Raw genomic sequence first — 24,879 nt, forward strand, 5'->3', positions numbered from 1 at the left:
GATAATTTGAAACGATTGCAATACTTTCCTTTAGTAAGTGTAAGAGCAGAACGATGCTTTGATTTAGGGAAGCCCTAACCCTTTCATCCTGCCAAATTTTAAGAAAATCGGTCAACGATTTACAGAGTAATAAATACTAATTTTGGAGGAGGCCTTACATACGAGTACATGGGACTAACTCCTCTTTCATTCGGTGTACAGCGTCAAGATCCCCAAAAGGCACATCTACATAAAATTCTGAATCGACTGTAAAAAGTAAAAGTAATCGCCTATTTTTTCAAGCGGGGCTTAACTTCCAACTACCAATTAGGTGTCGTGGTCGGAGGCGACTAGCAAACGTACTTTACTGTAAATTTCTTTTATTAACCATTAAATAAAATCCAAGGCCTAAAGACCGGGAATCGAACCAAGTACCACAATACATATTCTCGGGTCTAACCGAGATTAGAGATTAGAGCCAGGTCTCGCCTCTAACCGCTCGGCTACCGTGGCGCCGAATCGACTGACTCGGTCCACGCGTTTAGGCGCTACGTTGTTTACAAAAAAGGTAATAATAACAAGAAGAAGAAGAAGAATTTTTGAAAATGCCGTTCTTGCACATGATCGGCAATTTTTTCCCCGAAATCTATTTGATCTACGTTCTTGCCTAAAAATTACTGTTATAAACGAGGATTTGCCCTACATTTTAAAGAAAATTTGGGAATTTTATCTTTTATTTTAAAAGAGAAAAAAATTGTCAAAGTTGAGTCATCGTTACTCTTTTTCGTACACTTTTTGACGATCAACCCTTATACAACTGTCCTACCGGACAGTTTTAATAAAAAAAATTAAAAACTTTTGAGTTTAAATATATATTTTTATAATATATTTTACATTTACAATTTCTTGATATTTATGAATGACAATCGCACAACCACTTAGTTTATATCAATTTTTTGCAGTACTACTTTACGAGTAATTCTTAAAAAATAAGGTGCGCTTTTAAACTTGAATTTTTTTCGAAGAAGTCAATATTTTCATATTTTTTACTTTTTTAATATTGAAATTTGCCAGGCGTTCTAAACTATGCTTTTCTACTAAATTCAGCCGGTTTTACATTTTTTTTAAATTTTTGTATTGACTTTAAAACGCCATTGGCTAAGAGACCTCCTTTCAAAAGAAAAGGAGTAACAAGTCCAGGAAGGTGGCAGTTCCTCTCTAACGTATCTTATTTTGCTGATTATGATGTAAATAACATTAATAGTATCTGATGAAAAAAAAATGGATTATTTTTCTAGTGAACATTTCTTGCGGTACACCTTGAATTGAAAAAGGAATATTCCACCTTAAAAAGAACTTATTCCACCTTCTCTTCAAGAAAAACTGCTAATTTCTGTAACGACTGTTGCAGATGTTGGTGTAATTATTGTCTGATCAAGATCAAAGAATTCAATCAATTTAAGTTCAATAAATTCCCGGATTTGTTGTAACGGTAAACCCATTTCTTCTAAATCTCTTTTAATTTCTTGAAATGGTTTAGAGTAGATGAGTGGTTCAACATAGTGTCTCACTTCGCCGGATAGTACTCGCTCTATCAAGCTCTGCTCGAACATCTGTAAAAAAAAAAAGTATTTTAATATTTTTGCTTTTTTAAACTAAATCGATTTTTAAAAAACTGAACTTTTTACTATAACTATCAAATTTTCATAAATTTGAAAAAAAAAATTCTTGCAACAGTTCAAAGCAGATTAAGCGGGGCTTAACGTCCAACTACCAATTAGGTGTCGTGGACGGAGGAGACTAGCAAACATACTTTACTGTAAATTTGTTTTATTAACCATTAAATAAAATCCAAGACCGGGAATCGAACCTAGTACCACATAATTAGCTTTACAGGGCTCGCCTCTATCCGTTCGGTTACCGTGGCGCCTGATTCAAGTATTTATTTATTAAACAATTTTTCAGTTCTTGAAAAGCACTTCTTCCAATTTCTTTAAATACAGTTATTCGTTTTGTCAGGTAAAAAATTTCCCGAGACAATTTAGAGGAAGGGGTAATATTAGGCTATCCTATTTTAAGAGAATATTGATTTATGGGAGTCCCCTTTTATCAAGAAACGTTATTTTATTACAAACCCAAGTAATAATGGTACCAAGTATTTTTTAGCTTAAAAAAAAGTAAATTTGCATGAGGGAAACTTTGTAAATTCTAGTAATGGATATCTATCAAAATCATGTGCAAAACCATATCATATCATACATAGGGACGTATTCCTGGGTGTGGAAACAGAGAAGTGGCACAGGACCCCATGCCATTGATGGCCCTCAAAGCACCAAAAATTGAAATAAACTTTTTTATTGATAATCCGTTAGATTGTAAAAAAATTTCCATGATTTCTTTAAAAACCAATTTATATGCTAATGTATAATTTTTTTTCTGTTTTTTTAAGTGTTCAGTGATTGCCCCATCTAACACAAACTGAGAAAAGGAAAATTGGGGAATATTCTCTCAAAATGTTTTTGCAAGCATACCTTTAATGTATTGAGGAGGAAGGGGCCATCGTTCACACTTGTTAACTGACACTGACTTCCTCGCTAAAGGTTTTTTAATGGACTTGAAAAAATTGGGTTTTTACTTTTGACTGGAATAATGCGAAAATGATGAGTTTACCAGCAGTTATATTATTTATCAATTAACAAAATATACCTTCAGTTGAGGATTGTTTTGCAATTTATATCTGTACGCTGTTTTCATATCTTCCAACGGGGTGATTTCTAAAGCTTCTCTAATGAGGCCCGACAATCCGTCACCCGGTGATCTCTTCCTTCTTCTGTAGAAAATAAAATAAAATACATTTTATTTTATTAAAAATTAACTGCATATATTGTTGTGAAGTAGGGGGAGAAACAAAAAACGCGGAAATGTTGAACGCGTAAATTTAAATAAATAAAAATGTCAGGACCATCTCCGTGACATATAACCAAAAACATTCAAGACCATTAAGAAGAGTTTTCTCCTTAATATGTGTTATTTGTTGTATTAGAAAGGTGGGAAGTATTATGTGTGAGTGTCCCTTTAAATCCAATTCTCAAGCGAATAGCAAGCAGTTTTATGAAACACAAGGTAATGTTTCATTGGGCCCTTATAATCCATATGTTTGATTCTAAAAATACTGCCTATTAACACATCAATTATATAGTTATTGATAATTATAGATTCAGAGAGAATGGTTGCGGGATGAATGCTGTTGAATGGGAAATATGGTAGACTTGCGATTGGAAGGTCCTCAGATCCAAACCCCATAAACTGAGGACTCTGATTTTTTTTTAATTTACGAGTATGTTTTCAAGCATTAATACTTTTTGAATACATGTTTTATATTCATACAAATCTTGGCAAATTCTCATACGTCTTTTTCTCACCGCAATTGACGAGACAAGATTTTCTTGATAACTTAAAATCTGTTCTATTTCTAAATTGTAAAATTTCTTCAATTAAATGACATTTTCGCTCAACGTATTTCGTTGGAATTTGGAATTTTGCTTACATATTTAACTGCAAAATTATTATACAAAAAATTTAGCCGCAAATTACCCTTTAGAGACACTTTAAGGGGATTTTACCTTCATCTCTCCTTAAAAATTTGTTTTAAGAAGAATTTTCTAAAGGAGAAAATTTCTATTAAGGTGGTTGTGTACGCTACCCTTTCAAGTTCCATTCTGACGGTGGTACTACCATTTTAAGCTATCAAGGACGATTAAATGTTAGGTCAAATTCTGAGTGTAAAGAAAATTGCTCAACCGTAAAAAGCATTTCACTTTTTGGAAATACACTAGAAAATAATTCCTACAATAATCTACAAACTTCTTATACAGCCTAATTACCCATAGATCTATAATTTGCATTTTAATAATTTCTAGCGGTAGGTTTCCTTATTAAGTGTTATTTCAATGGTTTTAAAAACTAAATAATACAAGTAAAAAGTCAATATGTAAAAAAAATCCGAATTCGTGGAAAATTGATGAGTTGGAACCTCGAAAAAAGTAATAAAAGAAAGTATGTGAGTTTACGCTCAGTATTTGTTTGTTAATCACCTTTGAGATGCTAACAGCTTTTTTTTAACAATGTAAAACATATCACTATAATCATTTATTCATTGAGAATGAATATAATGAATATCACGGAAGAATATTGTTTAGGGCAATCCATGATGAATGTCATGATTAATGCTGGCACTAGGGCAGACGGTGAAAACATCTTATCTCATACAGGGTGCCGCGAATTTTGCCTAACAACGTCCCGACACGCCACCAACAGCCGTCAGCAAATACCTCGTTCTCTTTGATAATTCACATTCATTTTGTAACCTCTCCAGAGCTTTTTTTTTTTTTGCAAACGGGAGCTAGAGAGATGTGAGTAAATATGTTTATAATGATAAACATTCCCTCCCTGCTCTGACTTTCACAAGCTATTTTTGTCCCACTGACATTAAATTACTAGTAGAAAGAAAATTACAATTTATTTATTTAATTTTTTTTCAACAGTATTAACAATTTGACGCATTGCACCATTTTACTCGCAAGATCTAAACTGAAATCAATAATACAGATTGTAATGACTTATGGAAAATATTTCAATATTTTTTATAAGGGATAGAATTTTTTCAGAAATTCTGAAAAAAAATATATATCTAGAAAAGAAAAAAAATATGCACATCTTAATTTTTGGGGGTTTCGGCGACATTGATTGGATGAGCTGGAATATTTCTAGGAAGGAAGAGAATTCTGTGAGGTTTTTATTTTATTATCTAAAACATGAAGTTTTGAAAATTAAACACAACCTTTTTTTACTTTAGAGTAAAAAAATTAGTTCTCGAAGCATTTGGAATCAAGCAGTTGCACACATGAACAGATGTAACTTAAATTTATTATAAATGAAATGGATCTTGGAAATTTAAGGGATAGTTGTTTCTCAAATGTTGCTATGGATGAACATGATTGAGAAATAATAGATTACGTCAGTGAAGCGTCATGTACAGAGAATGTAATCATTAAACATATTATTTCAACCATAACTGCGTTGTATATTTAATAAATAAACCAAATTTAATTACATTTATACTATGAATTAATCAAATCAGACCAGCGACAGCCCTAATTTAATTATTAAATATTCTCTATTACTTCTGAAGCTAGAGGTATCTCAAAAAATTAATCAACTTTTGTGGAAATTAATTTAAAGAAGTAGGCTGTAAACGAAGGAAACTACTGAGCAAAAAAATCGAAAACGCGACCAAAAGAGGTAAATTGCGGTTGGTACTTCTCTAAAGGCTAACATACGTAAAATGGGAAGCCAACTTGGAAGAGCTAAGAACAGCGTAAGGCTCCGAAGATATAGTCACAAATTCATATACAGTGCTATCAGAACTTGATTTAGTGCAATATAAAGAAATGAGAACTACAATATGCACAGCAAAATGCAGTTCAAAGCTCAGCACCAATTAACCACTTCCAAGAGAATTATCAGGGCCGCTATTAAAATAACATGCAGTCTTGAGCCAGAGGAAAGTCTGAGCGAAGTTTCTGGATTCTAAAACCCAGCCACCATTGGATTTGTCTAGAGGCGTGGTCTGTTTTCGACTTATTACTTGGGCTTGATTATCTGCACTTTCTCTGTATTGAAGTGTCATCGAATCCTGATTAGATTGGTGAAAGCTCTACAATGAAGAAAAAACAACGAATGCAACTGAATGAACTGAATGAAGAAAATATTTTACTATTAATTTTGTAGTGCAGCACTGAGACAATTATGGGAACTCCTGGAATCAACTAATAAATAAGTAAAATTAACTTTCTTACAGAAATGGATGTTGCACATTTCCTCTGTTTGGAAGGGAATTTAAAGCAGTAATGAATTTGTTTGCCAAAGCATAAGCATCAATATCCACCACTCGAGCTGCATTAGCTAGCTGCAAAATAATTACATTTTTAATAAAGTTAGAAATAACAAAACATGCTTTATTATTGTTATTTGAAATCTTACTCGCTATTGTAACAATTTCTTAATAACAGAAAGAGAAAAAGTATTAAGATTGTGCTAAATTTACATCAAATTTTCTTAAAGAAAGACTTTTTAAAAGCAGCCCAAAAAAAGTTTCTAGAAAATATTGTCTGTTATTTGTGGGATTGAGGGAGAATTAACTTTATATTTGGCTTACGGACAGCACGGATCTGACTATAACTTGGAGGTAAAAATAACTCTTACTTGAATACCATTTTACAATATTTTTAATATTTTTTTTGTATACTACATCTTTCACTTGAAATATTTTTCAAGAAAATTCATTTAAGGGCATTTCTAGTAAAGTGGGGAGGGTTTGCTTCTCCCTAAAAGGCCATTTCAGGGAAAACATACTATTAACCAAGATAAACTGTTCAGCTAAAATTCTAAGTATGACGAAAGGATTCCTTTATTTTCTGAATGGATTTTTCACTTTTCAAAAAATTTCTAATCTTTGTTAATTACCTACCGTAGTTCTACTGCATTTATTAGAATTATTTTGCTTAAAAAATAAGTTTCAGGGCTGTTTCAAGGAGAAAATAAAAACCTCGCTTACATTTTGAGATATGTAAGGTTTTGCAAACTGTATAATGTTAGTGAGATTGAAATGTGCAGCTAACATTCGGATTTAAAAGACTTTTTTTTGTTTTCTGTAATAAAACTACCTTAATAAATTTAATTCTTTTGTTTTTTTTTATTTTATATTAAGGAGTGTCAACATCTGAGACGCCCAGGTCTTCTCCGTGCCCTGCTGGCCTCCTTGCGGTTAATGGCCTCTCAATACAGATACTTTCAATTATCTGGAGAGCTAACTGTAGAGACTGCTAGCTATGCACAATCATGGGGCTTCTGTGATTTTAAAGATGCTTTTTTATGTTAAAATGCGAACCACAACGAAAAGCTTCTATTTCTTAATAGATACAACTACTTGGTTGGCTGTTTAGAACAAAAGTGGTCGGTTTTAATTTTGCTTCGGCCCCAGGCTGGATAATCAAAGGATAGAATAAAAAAGGCCAAATCAAAATTTAATAGCATCTTAATAGTGAGAATTTTGTTTAAAGGCATTTAATATTTATTGTGGCAATATTTCATAACTGTTTTGAATTAACGTTATAACCAATATTCGTATCCTTGTTTCACTTTCCTCTCCTAAATTGAGTGCAAGATTAAAAGATTAAAAGCAACCGCAGAAACTACTATCTTTTTATTACGAAATTCAGAAGATAGTGCGTAATACTATTCAATAAATCGAAAGAAATTTCTTTAAAAACAAAATTTTTTCTTTTATTTATTACTAGCGCATCCAGTAATTTGTTGAAAGTTACTGTAATTACTTTATAAACATTCTCAATAGAACTTTGATAATGTTTACAAGCAGTATTTGAAAATAGCTCTTAATACTCTATAGTTCGAAGCAAATAAATTCGTTTGGTGTTGAAATTTTATTATAACTTTATTGTTACTTTGTTTATTGACTTTTATAGTATTAGCACAAAATATTCTTATTTCTTCTCGACTAGATCGCTGCAAATTTTGGCATTTTATGCATAAATTATGCGGCACTTCGGATAACATCGGTGAAAAAACTATAACAGATTGCCTTTTGACAACTTGTACTATGTCTTATTACATTAAAATCAATCAATTTGAATTATTACTCTTAAACTTTTCCATAAAAAAAGTGCATTTAAGAAAATTGTAAGTATTAGAAACTGTTTTATACCCAAGCTTTGTATAGAAGTATACCACCTTTACAAAATAAAATTTTTGAATATTTGAACTTTTATTGAATATTTTTTGACAATAAGTTTTGAATTAAATTTTTTGAACCAATCAAATGGTATTGGAAAATTTCATGTTAATTAAAAATTTGTGTATAATCGTTGAGAAATTATGTAATAGTAGAGGGAAAATGGCGGTTCAGGCGCACCTAAAATGGGCACCTTTTTTGTGCAAGATGGCCGCAATCCCCACTCCGCCCAACCATACCCCACCAATCCTTATTGAATAATCATCGCATTAGGCCACGAGAGACCATCGAGAGTTTAGGCCACGCCCCCCCCCCATTATTGACTAATCATCGAATTCTACGAGGGTTTAGGCCACGCCCCTACCCCCTCCTTATTGATCAATCATCGACACACCTAAATTGTGAAAGATGGCCGCTCACCCAGGCAATCCGAACTCGACGACATCACCATTACCACCACCCATTCATAATCGACCAATCAGCAAATTCGACTACAGCGCCCCCGACCACACCTTTCTTAATCAACAATCAGGAAATAGGACGAGGGTTTTATGCCACGCCTCCTTCCCCACCCATCTTAATCAATTAATCAGCGAATTCGACGACACCACCGTTACCCCCCTTCTAAAACGACCAATAGGCGAATTCAACCATCACACCCCTTTTGCTGTGGGAGTTACACTAATGGATCTGTAATCAAGAAAACTATAGCATACTACTCAGTAAAAAAAAATGTGTAAGAGCAGAACGTTTCATTAGAATAATCTGATGTTTACTATGGGCCCCATTTTACAGCAAAACCAAGACCCAAAAAAATTTAAACTCTCAATATTTTTGGGTCATGGTCTTCCTGTGAAATGGGGCCCTTATAATTCCCAAAGCAAACAACAGATTATTCGTACGAAACTCTCTGCTCTTACACACTCTGTTTTACTGAGTAGTATGCTATAGTTTTCTTGAGTACAGATCCATTAGTTGAGAAGATATTGAAAGTTGAAATTTTTTTGGGTCATGGTATTGGTGAGAAATGGGGCCCTTATTACTCCCACAGTAAACAACAGATTATTCGTATGAAACTTTCTGCTCTTACACACTCTGTTTTACTGAGTAGTATGCTATAGATTTCTTGAGTACAGATCCATTAGCTGAGAAGATATTGAGAGTTGAAATTTTTTTGGGTCATAGTTTTGCTGTGAAATGGGGCCCTTATAATTCCCACAGTAAACAACAGATTATTCATATGAAACTTTCTGCTCTTACACACTCTGTTTCACTGAGTAGTATGCTATAGTTTTCTTGAGTACAGATCCATTAGCTGACAAGAAATTGAGAGTTGAAATTTTTATGGGTCATGGTTTTGCTGTAAAATGGGGCCCATAGTAAACAACAGATTATTCGTATGAAACTTTCTACTCTTACAAACTCTGTTTTACGGAGTAGTATGCTATAGTTTTCTTGAGTTCAGATTCATTAGCTGAGAAGATATTGAGAGTTGAAATTTTTTTAGGTCATGGTTTTGCTGTGAAATGGGGCACACAGTAAACAACAGATTATTCGTATGAAGTTTTCTGCTCTTACACACTCTGTTTTACTGAGTAGTATCCTATAGTTTTCTTGAGTACAGATCCATTAGCTGAGAAGATATTGAGAGTTGAAATTTTTTTGGGTCATAGTTTTGCTGTGAAATGGGGCCCTTATAATTCCCACAGTAAACAACAGATTATTCATATGAAACATTCTGCTCTTACACACTCTGTTTTACTGAGTAGTATGCTATAGTTTTCTTCAGTACAGATCCATTAGCTGAGAAGATATTGAGAGTTGAAATTTTCGTGGGTCATCGTTTTGCAGTAAAATGGGGCCCATAGTAAACAACAGATTATTCGTATGAAACTTTCTGCTCTTACACACTCTGTTTTACTGAGTAGTATCCTATAGTTTTCTTGAGTTCAGATTCATTAGCTGAGAAGATATTGAGAGTTGAAATTTTTTTGGGTCATGGTTTTGATGTGAAATAGGGCCCTTATAACTCCCACAGTAAACAACAGATTATTCGTATGAAATTTATTGCTCTTACACAACCCGTTTTACTGAGTAGTATGCTATAGTTTTCTACAGTACAGATCCATTAGTTGAGAAGATATTGAGTGTTGAAATTTTTTTGGGTCATGGTTTTGCTGTGAAATGGGGCCCACAGTAAACAACAGATTATTCGTATGAAATTTTCTGCTCTTACACACTCTGTTTTACTGAGTAGTATGCTATAGTTTTCTTCAGTACAGATCAATTAGTTGAGAAGATATTGAGTGTTGAAATTTTTTTGGGTCATGGTTTTGCTGTGGAATGGGGCCCACAGTAAACAACAGATTATTCGTATGAAATTTACTGCTCATACACAACCCGTTTTACTGAGTAGTATGCTATAGTTTGCTTCAGTTCAGATCCATTAGCTAAGAAGATATTGAGAGTTGAAATTTTTTTGGGTCATGGTTTTGCTGTGAAATGGGGCACACAGTAAACAACAGATTATTCGTATGAATTTTTCTGCTCTTACACACTCTGTTTTACTGAGTAGTATCCTATAGTTTTCTTGAGTACAGATCCATTAGCTGAGAAGATATTGAGAGTTGAAATTTTTTTGGGTCATAGTTTTGCTGTGAAATGGGGCCCTTATAATTCCCACAGTAAACAACCGATTATTCATATGAAGCATTCTGCTCTTACACACTCTGTTTTACTGAGTAGTATGCTATAGTTTTCTTCAGTACAGATCCATTAGCTGAGAAGATATTGAGAGTTGAAATTTTCGTGGGTCATCGTTTTGCAGTAAAATGGGGCCCATAGTAAACAACAGATTATTCGTATGAAACTTTCTGCTCTTACACACTCTGTTTTACTGAGTAGTATCCTATAGTTTTCTTGAGTTCAGATTCATTAGCTGAGAAGATATTGAGAGTTGAAATTTTTTTGGGTCATGGTTTTGATGTGAAATAGGGCCCTTATAACTCCCACAGTAAACAACAGATTATTCGTATGAAATTTATTGCTCTTACACAACCCGTTTTACTGAGTAGTATGCTATAGTTTTCTTCAGTACAGATCCATTAGTTGAGCAGATATTGAGAGTTGAAATTTTTGTGGGTCTTGGTTTTGCAGTAAAATGGGGCCCATAGTAAACAACAGATTATTCGTATGAAACATTCTGCTCTTACACACGCTGTTTTACTGAGTAGTATGCTATAGTTTTCTTCAGTTCAGATTCATTAGCTGAGAAGATATTGAGAGTTGAAATTTTTTTGGGTCATGGTTTTGCTGTGAAATGGGGCACACAGTAAACAACCGATTATTCGTATGAAATTTTCTGCTCTTACACTCTCTGTTTTACTGAGTAGTATGCTATAGTTTTCTTGAGTACAGATCCATTAGCTGAGAAGATATTGAGAGTTGAAATTTTTTTGGGTCATAGTTTTGCTGTGAAATGGGGCCCATATAATTCCCACAGTAAACAACCGATTATTCATATGAAACTTTCTGCTCATACACACTCTGTTTTACTGAGTAGTATGCTATAGTTTTCTTGAGTACAGATCCATTAGCTGAGAAGATATTGAGAATTAAAATTTTTGTGGGTCATGGTTTTGCAGTAAAATGGGGCCCATAGTAAACTTCAGATTATTCGTATGAAACTTTCTGCTCTTACACACTCTGTTTTACTGAGTAGTATGCTATAGTTTTCTTGAGTTCAGATTCATTAGCTGAGAAGATATTGAGAGTTGAAATTTTTTTGGGTCATGGTTTTGATGTGAAATAGGGCCCTTATAACTCCCACAGTAAACAACTGATTATTCGTATGAAATTTATTGCTCTTACACACTCTGTTTTACTGAGTAGTATGCTATAGTTTTCTTGAGTACACATCCATTAGCAGAGAAGATATTGAGAGTTGAAATTTTTTTGGGTCATGGTTTTGCTGTGAAATGGAGCCCACAGTAAACAACAGATTATTCGTATGAAACTTTCTGCTCTTACACACTCTGTTTTACTGAGTAGTATGCTATAGTTTTCTTGAGTGCAGATCCATTAGTTGAGAAGATATTAAGAGTTGAAATTTTTTTGGGTCATGGTTTTGCAGTGAAATTAGTCCCTTATAATTTCCACAGTAAACAACAGATTATTCGTATGTAACTTTCTGCTCTTAAACACTCTGTTTTACTGTGTAGTATGCTATAGTTTTCTTGAGTACAGATCCATTAGCTGAGAAGATATTGAGAGTTGAAATTTTTTTGGGTCATGATTTTGATGTGAAATGGGGCCCTTATAATTCCCACAGTAAACAACAGATTATTCGTATGAAATTTATTGCTCTTACACAACCCGTTTTACTGAGTAGTATGCTATACTTTTCTTCAGTACAGATCCATTAGCTGAGAAGATATTGAGAGTTAAAATTTTTTTGGGTCATGGTTTTGCTGTGAAATGGGGCACACATTAAACAACAGATTATTCGTATGAAATTTATTGGTCTTACACAACCCGTTTTACTGAGTAGTATGCTATACTTTTCTTCAGTACAGATCCATTAGCTGAGAAGATATTGAGAGTTAAAATTTTTTTGGGTCATGGTTTTGCTGTGAAATGGGGCACACAGTAAACAACAGATTATTCGTATGAAATTTTCTGCTCTTACACACTCTGTTTTACTGAGTAGTATGCTATAGTTTTCTTGTGTACAGATCCATTAGCTGAGAAGATATTGAGAGTTGAAATTTTTTTGGGTCATAGTTTTGCTGTGAAATGGGGCCCTTATAATTCCCACAGTAAACAACAGATTATTCATATGAAACTTTCTGCTCTTACACACTCTGTTTTACTGAGTAGTATGCTATAGTTTTCTTGAGTACAGATCCATTAGCTGAGAAGATATTGAGAGTTGAAATTTTTGTGGGTCATGGTTTTGCTGTAAAATGGGGCCCATAGTAAACAACAGATTATTCGTATGAAATTTTCTGCTCTTACACACTCTGTTTTACTGAGTAGTATGCTATAGTTTTCTTGAGTACAGATCCATTAGCTGAGAAGATATTGAGAGTTGAATTTTTTTGGGTCATAGTTTTGCTGTGAAATGGGGCTCTTATAATTCCCACAGCAAATAACAGATTATTCATATGAAACTTTCTGCTCTTACACACTCTGTTTTACTGAGTAGTATGCTATAGTTTTCTTGAGTACAGATCCATTTGCTGAGAAGATATTGAGAGTTGAAATTTTCGTGGGTCATGGTTTTGCTGTAAAATGGGGCCCATAGTAAACAACAGATTATTCTTATGAAACTTTCTGCTCTTACACACTCTGTTTTACTGAGTAGTATGCTATAGTTTTCTTGAGTTCAGATTCATTAGCTGAGAAGATATTGAGAGTTGAAATTTTTTTGGGTCATGGTTTGGATGTGAAATAGGGCCCTTATAACTCCCACAGTAAACAACAGATTATTCGTATGATATTTATTGCTCTTACACAGCCCGTTTTACTGAGTAGTATGCTATAGTTTTCTTCAGTACAGATCCTTAGTTGAGAAGATATTGAGTGTTGAAATTTTTTTGGGTCATGGTTTTGCTGTGAAATGGAGCCCACAGTAAACAACAGATTATTCGTATGAAACTTTCTGCTCTTACACACTCTGTTTTACTGAGTAGTATGCTATAGTTTTCTTGAGTGCAGATCCATTAGTTGAGAAGATATTAAGAGTTGAAATTTTTTTGGGTCATGGTTTTGCAGTGAAATTAGTCCCTTATAATTCCCACAGTAAACAACAGATTATTCGTATGTAACTTTCTGCTCTTAAACACTCTGTTTTACTGTGTAGTATGCTATAGTTTTCTTGAGTACAGATCCATTAGCTGAGAAGATATTGAGAGTTGAAATTTTTTTGGGTCATGATTTTGATGTGAAATGGGGCCCTTATAATTCCCACAGTAAACAACAGATTATTCGTATGAAATTTATTGCTCTTACACAACCCGTTTTACTGAGTAGTATGCTATACTTTTCTTCAGTACAGATCCATTAGTTGAGAAGATATTGAGTGTTGAAATTTTTTTGGGTCATGGTTTTGCTGTGAAATGGGGCACACATTAAACAACAGATTATTCGTATGAAATTTATTGGTCTTACACAACCCGTTTTACTGAGTAGTATGCTATACTTTTCTTCAGTACAGATCCATTAGCTGAGAAGATATTGAGAGTTAAAATTTTTTTGGGTCATGGTTTTGCTGTGAAATGGGGCACACAGTAAACAACAGATTATTCGTATGAAATTTTCTGCTCTTACACACTCTGTTTTACTGAGTAGTATGCTATAGTTTTCTTGTGTACAGATCCATTAGCTGAGAAGATATTGAGAGTTGAAATTTTTTTGGGTCATAGTTTTGCTGTGAAATGGGGCCCTTATAATTCCCACAGTAAACAACAGATTATTCATATGAAACTTTCTGCTCTTACACACTCTGTTTTACTGAGTAGTATGCTATAGTTTTCTTGAGTACAGATCCATTAGCTGAGAAGATATTGAGAGTTGAAATTTTTGTGGGTCATGGTTTTGCTGTAAAATGGGGCCCATAGTAAACAACAGATTATTCGTATGAAATTTTCTGCTCTTACACACTCTGTTTTACTGAGTAGTATGCTATAGTTTTCTTGAGTACAGATCCATTAGCTGAGAAGATATTGAGAGTTGAATTTTTTTGGGTCATAGTTTTGCTGTGAAATGGGGCTCTTATAATTCCCACAGCAAATAACAGATTATTCATATGAAACTTTCTGCTCTTACACACTCTGTTTTACTGAGTAGTATGCTATAGTTTTCTTGAGTACAGATCCATTTGCTGAGAAGATATTGAGAGTTGAAATTTTCGTGGGTCATGGTTTTGCTGTAAAATGGGGCCCATAGTAAACAACAGATTATTCTTATGAAACTTTCTGCTCTTACACACTCTGTTTTACTGAGTAGTATGCTATAGTTTTCTTGAGTTCAGATTCATTAGCTGAGAAGATATTGAGAGTTGAAATTTTTTTGGGTCATGGTTTGGATGTGAAATAGGGCCCTTATAACTCCCACAGTAAACAACAGATTATTCGTATGATATTTATTGCTCTTACACAGCCCGTTTTACTGAGTAGTATGCTATAGTTTTCTTCAGTACAGATCCTTAGTTGAGAAGATATTGAGTGTTGAAATTTTTTTGGGTCATGGTTTTGCTGTGAAATGGGGCCCACAGTAAACAACAGATTATTCGTATGAAATTTTCTGCTCTTACACACTCTGTCTTACTGAGTAGTATGCTGTAGTTTTCTTGAGTATAGATCCACTAGTATAACTCCTACAGCAAAATGGGGGGTGATGGTTGAATTGGCTGATTGGTCGTTTAAGAAGGGGGTAAAGTTGGTGTCGTCGAATTCGCTGATTAATTGATTAAGAAGGGTGTGGGCGGGTAGTCGAATTTGCTGATTGGTCGATTAAGAATGGGTGGGGGTAAAGGTGATGTCGTCGAATTCGGATTGCCTGGGAGGGCGGCCATCTTGCATAATTTAGTTGTGTCGATGATTGATCAATAAGGAGGGGGTAGGGGCGTGGCCTAACGCCCTCGTCGAATTCGTTGATTCAATAAGGACGGGGGGCGTGGCCTAAACTCTCGTCGAATTCGATGATTATTCAATAAGGATGCGTGGGGTATGGTTGGGCAGAGTGGGGATCGCGGCCATCTTGCACAAAAAAGGTGCACATTGTAGGTGCGCCGGAACCGCCATTTTCCCTCTACTTGTATTAGGAATCGCATAAATGTTGAAAAAATGAATAATTTTTATTTACATTCTGGAACTCATCACTGTCTTCCATTTCAGCTAAATTCTGTTTAAAATGATCCCCGCATAGGTAGTTTAATAGAACCTTAACTTGTGGATCACCAATGGCATATTCCATACATATTTCCAAAACTTTATCGTATGGTACCATTTCCAGCAGTTCTTGCACTTCTGTTTCAACACTTGTACCTAAAAATTTATGGAAAAATTAATATCATTTTACATAAAAACTAAACATAGATCTAATTGAAATTAGTGAAAATGTATTAATTATAATAATAATAATGATGATGACCAGTTTCAACAGCTGTAAAAATTCAAAACGTAAGACACCCATAAAGAGGGATAGAAAGCAAACAAAGTCTTAAAAGGTGGATGGATGGTTGCGTAAAGCAGAAAAATGTATTCCATTTAATTTCTTACAGCCTTTTTTACTTTAATTCTGACCGATTTTGAATTTTCATCCAGTTTAAAGAGAGGTTTGTCAGGTTTAACATGGACATTGCTTCCTCTTAAACGTTTGAATCAAATAAGTTAATGACTGTGAGTCAGGGTATAATTCAATCTGGGAGATAAATTAACTTGTGTAACACAAATTTGACTAGATCTTCAAAAAAAAAATTATAAGAAAATTTGTGTAATTATGGTAGTGACTTAGATTATTCATATTTTAGAGTTACAAGTTTTATAATTAAAGCGCCAACCAATATCGAAGAAATTCGTTAACGTGAGTTCCACACACTGTTTCATTTCGCCAATTGGTAACCCCATCAACTGCAAATCCTTTACAGTATCTTGAAACGGTCTGGAATTGATGAATGGTTGTAAATAATCACGAATTTCCCCAGACTGTATTTGCTTCATCAAATTTCGTTCGAACAACTGGAATAATATTTATACATTAGAAATAAATAAATTAAAATCAGTAAATGATTTATTAATATGAAGTATATCTTATTTATAAGTAATTCTGTATTAGAGGTCAATTTGCACAATATAATGATAAACGAATATTAAGCAGGCTAAAGTTAATGAAATACAGACATCACCTAAATATTTTTATTATCTTCCGTCAAAAATCATAGATATCGTGTTGGTTAAATATGAGAAAGTATGTAAAGTATGAGTTTACTTATGTAAAACCTTAATGATTGAAATACAAGATAATGAATGCCTCATGGCTAAAATACGAGAATAATGCCTGATGTTAGCAAATTTTTTAGAGCTAATGTAAATATTTTTTCAATGATAGGCTGGATGAAAATCTAAAACCATAAACAAAAAAAACAAAAAAAATTCGGATACATTCAACGTCTAAGATTTTTATTTTTCTTCTAACTCCGCATTAGAGTAATTAACGATTGTTCAAACTTTAGAAATTTCAAGTTTAGCAGGAAACCCACGTTTAGCGGTCCAACGTACGCTCTTGCTGCAGCCGTTCCTGAATTGTGTTCAGATCAGGATTTTTAGGTAGATTCTCGACAATCTATTTTGTTGATTTCAAGTGGTATTTGTTCGTCGGCTATTAAAACCTTGCAATAACTTTATTTATCCCTGCAAGAGAACCTACATGCACCAGAACACATTTTATTTAATTGAAGGCTGGGTTAAAAAAAAAAAAAATTCATTCAAATTATAATAGTTGGGGAAAGTAATGGTGGTGTTCCACCCAAATGTTTGTTTCTTCTTTTGTCCTACAGAATTCATTCTAAAAGTTGACTCATTTTACACTCATTCACATATTATCGAAAATATATATTTAATTTAATCAAGGGTTCCTAAGAAATCAAATTAATCAGTTTGTGAATCTCAGAAAAAAAGATTATCTTCCAGGTAATTAATTCACGTGCATAATGAAGATTTTGGAATTATCAAATAAACATTGTAAGTGTAGAGCCAAATTTAAAATTCATGAAATGAAGCTCTAAAAAGTATTTGTTTAAAATAAAATAATGCCTGTTTTTTGCAAGGGTTTAACGTTCAATTTCCATCTGGAACTGGTTTTAGGAGACGGTTAAATGATTTATTACTCAATCATTAAATTTAGGTTTACATTTGCATCAAACTATTTTACATTCGTTATTCTTTTTTTCTCTAACTGATGTGTTAAATAAAAGCCTATGCCAAGACCAAGAATGGGAACCCTTAATACTACAAAGTATATAAGTTTGGCGATAAATACCTTCAACAACTGAGCAATAGCCTATTACTTAAATACTTCTTAATTACATAATTATATAATCTGATAAACGCTGCTTCATAATCTTTACCTTAAATTGAGGATTGGTTCTTAGTTTGTAGCAGTATGCTCGTTTTATTTCCTCTAAAGGAATGACCTCTAATACATCCTTCATCAAGTTAAGAATTCCATTTCGTTTTGTTCCATTTCTGAAATCAAAATTAATAATTTAATATTTAAATAACAATACTTGGAGTATAAATTTCCATCACCAAACAATTTTTCACAAATATTTTCAATTAACAGGTACCATTAGGGAAGCAAATAGCACGGTGAACTCGCAACCCAGGCGCTCGGCCTTTAGATTTCTTCTTAGTTCTCTCTATGTCTGCTGCCTTTAACGCACTTAACTCGTCATCATTTTAATAGTCAGTGTATTTAATTTGGAAAATGGTGGATTAAAATTACATTTTACCAAAACCCGGAAGTAGGCAGTGCAAAGAATTTCAGCTTAATTATAGTAACTATAAAAATCATTCTCATTTCTCAGAATTTTTTTGGGGGGGGCTTTTTTTTGGCATTGGCTTTCGTCATTCAGCCAGCATCGTCTAGGTGCTTATCACTAGAATATCACTCACTCTCCATTCTTACTTATACATTCGCTTCACACATTCATCCATCTACTATATACAACTATTTACATATCCTACTACAACTAATGGATGGATCAGTACTCTATATTCCTGCCATCCTTATAGCTTAACCGAAATTGAAATCACGTAATCCTTCTCTAATCATTTTCTTGCATTCATTCTAATCTGCTATAACTTTTAAATACATTCATATTTCACTGCTAGCTCTGCTATAGACTTAAGCACATAGATGTTGGTGGAGAATATTAAGTCTTCGTAGCGAAATTGTGCATCTAAATACCTGTATATGTCGTCAAACATTCGTTTCCTTTCTACAACATAACGTGGACATATCATTATTATATGTTTGAAATCCTCCTCCTCATAGCAATCTACGCAAAGAGGAGAGGACCTTTAGTTGATCCTGTGAAGATAGGATCCGCACACCGCGTAGTTCGCTCTCAGCCTGCTTATTGTCGTAACAACCCATTTATTAGTGACAGTTCCCTTAAACCTGGTTATCTAGGTAACTGATCTGCCATAGTTTTATAGAATCTCCCATTATTACCATTAGTGTAATAAATATTATTTTTATACTTCCGCATTTCACTTTAGCTAAGATTGATATGATATATAAGGGTTGATTAAACGATAAAAGGTACACAAATCAACAAATGACATTTCATTCATATTTCTAGTTATCACATTTTTTAGAATGTATTACATGTCACAGACCCTTAAACTGGCCATTTTCAAATACAAAATATTTTTTCAGTAAAGTGCAGCACACATTTAATTTAGATTGATTGTAATAGTAGGTATAAAACTATTCTGCTCTTTCGTTCAGTTTTTGATGGTCAACCCTTACACAAATATCCTATCGGACAGTTTTAATTTTGAACTTCCCTTGTTGCCGCGCCATGGTATGTGCCCTGTTTGTCTTGAAAATTTTTGAGTTTACGAGACAGCAAGTCCAGAAGTTGTCGACGCACCAAAGAAATATACACAAGGTGTTTACAATTCTACATCATCAAATTTGAATAGCCCACTATTTATGGGTGCCAAGATTTTGTAATTACTTGACCTCAATTAGAGTTAACAAAACAAAACTGAAGATAAAATAAGAACGATATTGATTACAAAAAAGTTCAATTCTATAGAGAAACATCTTAAAATAATTAATGCGAGAAAACGTTAATACCATTTTCATTTTGTTTAATAAGCTTTGTATCTGTCTTAGTTTTAATATAATTTGGATTTAATTAATAATTTTTAACATAAGTAAACTTAAATGACTTTTCAAATAATAGGAAATTAGGGCAAGAACTTGATGCAAAGTAATAGAAACAGAAAATTGATTTTAATGTTAATATGTGCGCCCACCAACAGATGTCTATAGTGCACGGAAATAATGTCTTCATACTAAAGATAAAAAATCACTTAGAAAAGTGAAAGTATATAAGGTATTATAAACTTATTATAGCATTGTTCCACATTAAATAATAAAATTTTAAAAAAATCAATATTCATTAAAGATAAAAATGTTATTTCAATATTTAAAATAATTCCTTTTTAAGGATTATCCAAATAAAGTATGTCCATCACTTAATTTTTCTTCCTAATTTGAGACAAAACGTTTCATAACGGTAATTGATTGAAAGCCTTAAACAAATTAGGAGTAATTAGATTTTTATTTTAGATTTTGTAGTTGTTATTGGAAACCAAGATTTGACTAATTCAGGCCCGTACCATCAGGTTATAAAACAATGAAAATATAAAATGATTGCAACAAACTCATGGTCCACTAATTTCTCAGTCCCAGACCTTTAAATGGAAAACTAAGATCCTTGACGTTTGACGATCTAAGTTGTAAATATTAATAATATCAACTTGAAGTTAATTTTCAAACTTACACTTCAGTTTCTTCGGACTTCACTTCAGCGCTAATTCTACCGACAGGTACCATGTCCAAAAGAGAGTTAAACTTGATTAGTAGGGCATATGTGTTTACATTATAACTTTCTGTTACTGCTGCCAACTAGAAGAGATAATTATTTATTTATTTAATTAAGTTATAGAAGTATCAGAACTACGAGTATACCAGTCAAATAATTTTGAATTAGTAACGTTCGTTTTTCTGAATTTATAGAATACTAAAATGGTTCAAACCATCAAGGTACCGGTCCCCTACAAATGCAGATAAGGACATAATCAATTAGTGGGTCTAAATTTTTAAGGGAAAAATGTTCTTGTTAACACCGTTTACAAAATTAATAATGTAGAGGACCAACTTTTCTTTCTTATATAGGGTACACATCTTGTCTAGAAAGTATGCGACATGCAGGACGTCCTCCAACCTTGCAAAGCACCGTTTGGATGGGCCTTATTTAAAAAAAAAAAATTGAACAAGGCGCAAAAACTTAGCTACGGCCAAGGTCCTTCAGCACTTATGGCTGTAGCTGGAGAAGGATGCTTCAGCATCAGAACTAACAAACTCTCAGGTATACGGAAGTGTCCCACTAAATAGATATCCCACAAGTATTTACTACTTGTGATCAGATCAAGAGAGTTCCCGGAACTGGTCAGAAGCATTCCTCATCAACTTACCCCCTCCAACAAACTACATGCGTTCCTGAAGTCTTCAAAACCTTCCTTTAGTACGACTGGAACTTCATTAAGCAAATGAACAGTAGATATTCGAAATTTGAACAATCCATTTTACTCCATGAACATGGTTACTACATACCTAGGTTTGGATATAGGCTCAAAATGTTATTAATTTTTTTAGGTAGCCACATGGGCCCAGAAAGGCTTTGGATGGCAAAGGGCTCCTCCTTCAGGCATTATATTCCACAAAACGTCAAAGCTGCTCTTAAATTGTCATCATAACTGAAATTTTCCTGGATTTCAAATTTATTTAGGTTTTATTTTTGTAAAATACTTAGATATTTTATTTTATTATTAAGAGAATGATTTTGATATTATGGTTTGTCCAAATGCATGGTCCTGGCTTAGTCTGGGAGTGCAGAAACATCATGGAAGGAATTACGTGAGAGTGAGATAACGGAGCCAATAATAGATCAAAGAATCAATTTAGAGTTAGCGGAATTAAGATGATTGAAGAGGAAGTAAATACTGATACGAAGATAAAATAGTCGATACTTAACAAAACGTAAGATCTGGCAATCAAAAATGTAAAAATTAAAAAAATAATTATTCTTAAATCCCGATCTTAAATTGAAATATTACACAAACTCACATTTCTGAACTCCTCACTGTTCTCCATTGCATCTATATTCTGTTTGAAGTGGTCGCCTTTAATGTAAGATAATAGCGACTTTATCTGTTGATCCCTTATTGCATATCGCATACAAATGTTCAACACTCTATCCTGTGGGATCAGATTCAATAAATCCTGTATTTCTTTATCCACTCTTGTACCTAAAATATAATTATAAAAAAAAAAAAATTCTTACAAGGATTCTTGGGGCTAAGTCACTTTAAGTCTCAAGAATAATAATTTAATACTTAGCTATTAATACAAATATAAAATAAACATTCAGTTATTTGGTTATTTTAGTTCCTTATTGCAGAAATAAGTTACCAACCTTCAATTACTGACACAACAGAAGCCAAACACATAATCCATTTCATCTGTAATAAAAGAAAATTAAAATTTCAAGTCTGCATCTGCTTATCACTGTCAAATACTAAAAGTATTAGTAACTTTAATTATATTTAAAATTCACATTGCGTGCTCTTACTATTAGAGTAAGTAATCAAAACTTTATAAATTGATCTTCATTGAAACGGTTTGTTTTAAAACCCACAATTCCAAAGCAGCGAAAAATCCAAAATCCATGGTGCAGGGTATAGTTTAAGAAGATAGTAATGAAGTTATTAAGTCTTTGTACCTGAAACGAATACTTTCAGCGAACTTCACCTAAAGCAGTCAGTAAAAGTATGAAGACTTCAAACTCATAATGGTTTTCAGTTTGTAGCTAAGTTGCTTAAAAAGGAGAAATTAATGTGTTGGATTAACAGTTGGGCTACACAGAATTTATTTCCAAGTCGAAGACCTTTTCTATCGAAGCCATATTTTCTTTTCTGCGGCTTTAGCGTTTTAATAAAGAGAACTAAGGTAAAAATTTGTATCGTAAATAAGATGAATATATATTATGAAATTATTAATGCATGCGAAATTCAATAAGGTCAGTTCGTACAGTCGCATGATTACACGGCTATCTACATATATTCACAGAGCGCTACATTTACTTTAAACACAATTTTTGAATTATTATACACTTTCCTATTGTATAGTTTGATACTCTCAACATCTGGATTAACAATTTAGAGGGCTACACCTTTCCTCCAAAAATGCCTTAAAAGAACTTTCCAAGAAAAATTATTGTGTGAATCAAAAGAATGTAATCTTGAAGTTAAGAAAAATTCGTAGGGGCCATTCTCTAGAAAAAGAAAAGTTAAAAAAACCATCTAGTATCTGCTGCTGCGGAATTTTTTCAAATATTACTATAATTCTAGCAACAATAATTAATGGTCAATCATTGCGAGCGAATGTCTTTACAAAACCAACTTTTAATATTTAGAATTGAGTATTTTGTCCATATATCTTAATACAAACCAATTTCCAATGTATGTTGAAAACTGACATCCTTTTATTAAACTGTTAGAGAATAATATCCAAAAACTATTGTTAGAAACAGAAGTTAAAGAGAGCAATACATTGTATTTAAATACAAAAAATTTAATGGAAAACCAAACTAGAAATAATATAACTGTGCACTCACACCCGAATTGTACATACTAATGTTCAAGGGCTTTCAGATTGCCTTTCTACAATTAAATAATTCCCTCCATCAATTCAGTACATCAATTTAGTTCACAACCTCCTCTTCAAGAGTTGTTTGATTTTTTCATTATTATTTTAGTTTAGCAGCAATGAAAAACCTTTTGTATTTAAGTACAAAAATAACTTTATTTTAAATGAAAATTAATAAGTTTATTTTAATGTATCATCATTTGTCTACTTATTAAATTATTAAGAAATACATCTTTGATGGTATTAAGCAAAAACTTAAATCTTTGAGTATACTTTACAGGCTAAAGTATTTTTTACTGAAATTTTTAACTAAATAATTTATATTATCTAATAATTTATATCATTTCTTAATGATGGAGTTAATTTAAAAAATCGAGAAGTTGATTGCAAAATATTATTTATTATTAGAATTGCAAATTATAACTTGAACTCCAACATCTCATTCGATAGAAAAAGTAATTTCCATTTTGCATTTTGTTTTAGTAAGTTACTTGTCGAATGTAATTATTTGTTTAATCAATTAATTAACTGTTGATTTTATTTTTTTGTTGCGTAGAGACTTACTCGAAAATGGGACCGATTTTCTTTGAACTTTAACTGAACACACATTGTACTCATATTGGTTTTTGATATGAATTATATCATTATTATTATTACTTTTATTAGAATTAATTTCTTAGGAAAATATTATTAAGGACATTTCTAAGAGAAGAGGTGGATAGAAGAGGTAGATAGGAACTTTTCTGATTTTTCTCTTTTTCAATCATTGTGCACCTAATTGCACCTTGAATTGCAACAACCTTGCCAGTAGTTAGGATTGTTATTCCATTCCTAAGTTAGTATATCTGGTGCTTTAGAGTAGATAATTTGCACATTCGGATAGTACCAATACACTAATAAGAACTATTGCCCATTTTAACTATATTTGTTCAGGTAAAGAGTAAATGAGTACTGAGTCAAATAAATAAACTTTTTTGAAAAACTATACGTTTTAAAAAGTCAATATAATCTGATTTCACAACTTAATAATTTTTAATGAGACTTCAATGTATTTACCTTACAGAGACATGAATGAGCACCCGTCAACTTCAATTATAAGGTGTTACTTCAAGTTTTCTATGGGAAATTGATAATAATTCTGAGTCAAAAAACCTGCAAATTACACTTATGGTACACACTACACACTGCTCTCTCTCCCTTCTGAATTGTTTTTACAGTTAATAACTTCCAAGTAATTATACTAATAATGTAAGACAATTAGTAAAGCTTATTATAACTTGTGATAAAAACTTTTAATTCTTCCATGATAAACAATGCGAGACTCAACTCTTTCAGAATTTTAGCTTAAAAATTAATTAAATATATTAAAGAATGCTATTAAGTTATTGAATAACTTCAAAAAAGCCTAAACTAATGCATAAAAAGGATTTTAATAATTTATATTTACTAGAGTTTAATTTGTTAAGAAATATTGAGCAATAAATAACAAATAAACAATGAAGAGTTCCTAATCACTTCTATTTCCTGTTACAAAATTTGATTTTTTGACTATGATTTAAGTCTTTTAATGCTTTTTTCCA

At 32.7% G+C, this 24,879-nt stretch overlaps 1 protein-coding gene across 2 annotated transcripts; it reads right to left on the minus strand.

The window, feature by feature from the left end:
- Nucleotides 1-832: 832 nt before the first annotated feature.
- On the minus strand, nt 833-24,508 carry LOC141453828 (uncharacterized). Of its 2 annotated transcripts, none has more exons than XM_074127484.1 (10): nt 24,356-24,508; nt 22,068-22,113; nt 21,719-21,900; nt 20,373-20,497; nt 17,919-18,036; nt 16,353-16,530; nt 15,656-15,837; nt 5,838-5,947; nt 2,686-2,809; nt 833-1,592 (listed from the first exon to the last, which is right to left on the minus strand). In XM_074127484.1, the coding sequence occupies exons 2-10, from the start codon at nt 22,111-22,113 to the stop codon at nt 1,353-1,355; spliced, it is 1,305 nt and encodes a 434-aa protein (XP_073983585.1). In that variant the 5' UTR covers nt 24,356-24,508; the 3' UTR covers nt 833-1,352. The 2 variants fall into 2 exon arrangements, with proteins under 2 accessions (XP_073983585.1, XP_073983584.1); XM_074127483.1 differs by lacking the exon at nt 24,356-24,508 and adding an exon at nt 23,102-23,306.
- Between the last annotated feature and the right edge of the window lie 371 nt (nt 24,509-24,879).

The sequence above is a fragment of the Rhodnius prolixus genome, unplaced genomic scaffold (genome assembly GCF_049639745.1).
Source record: "Rhodnius prolixus isolate KJV_2025 unplaced genomic scaffold, Rpr scaffold_3, whole genome shotgun sequence".
Classification (NCBI taxonomy): domain Eukaryota; kingdom Metazoa; phylum Arthropoda; class Insecta; order Hemiptera; family Reduviidae; genus Rhodnius; species Rhodnius prolixus.

Coding starts and splice junctions, on each gene's coding strand:
- LOC141453828 (XM_074127483.1), bottom strand. CDS start 23,131: ATGTCAGTTTTCAACATACATTGGAAATTG. Junction 15,838..16,352: donor AACGAATTTCTTCGATATTG/GTTGGCGCTTTA, acceptor ATAAATTTTTAG/GTACAAGTGTTGAAACAGAA. Junction 2,810..5,837: donor AATGTGCAACATCCATTTCT/GTAAGAAAGTTA, acceptor TATTTTCTACAG/AAGAAGGAAGAGATCACCGG.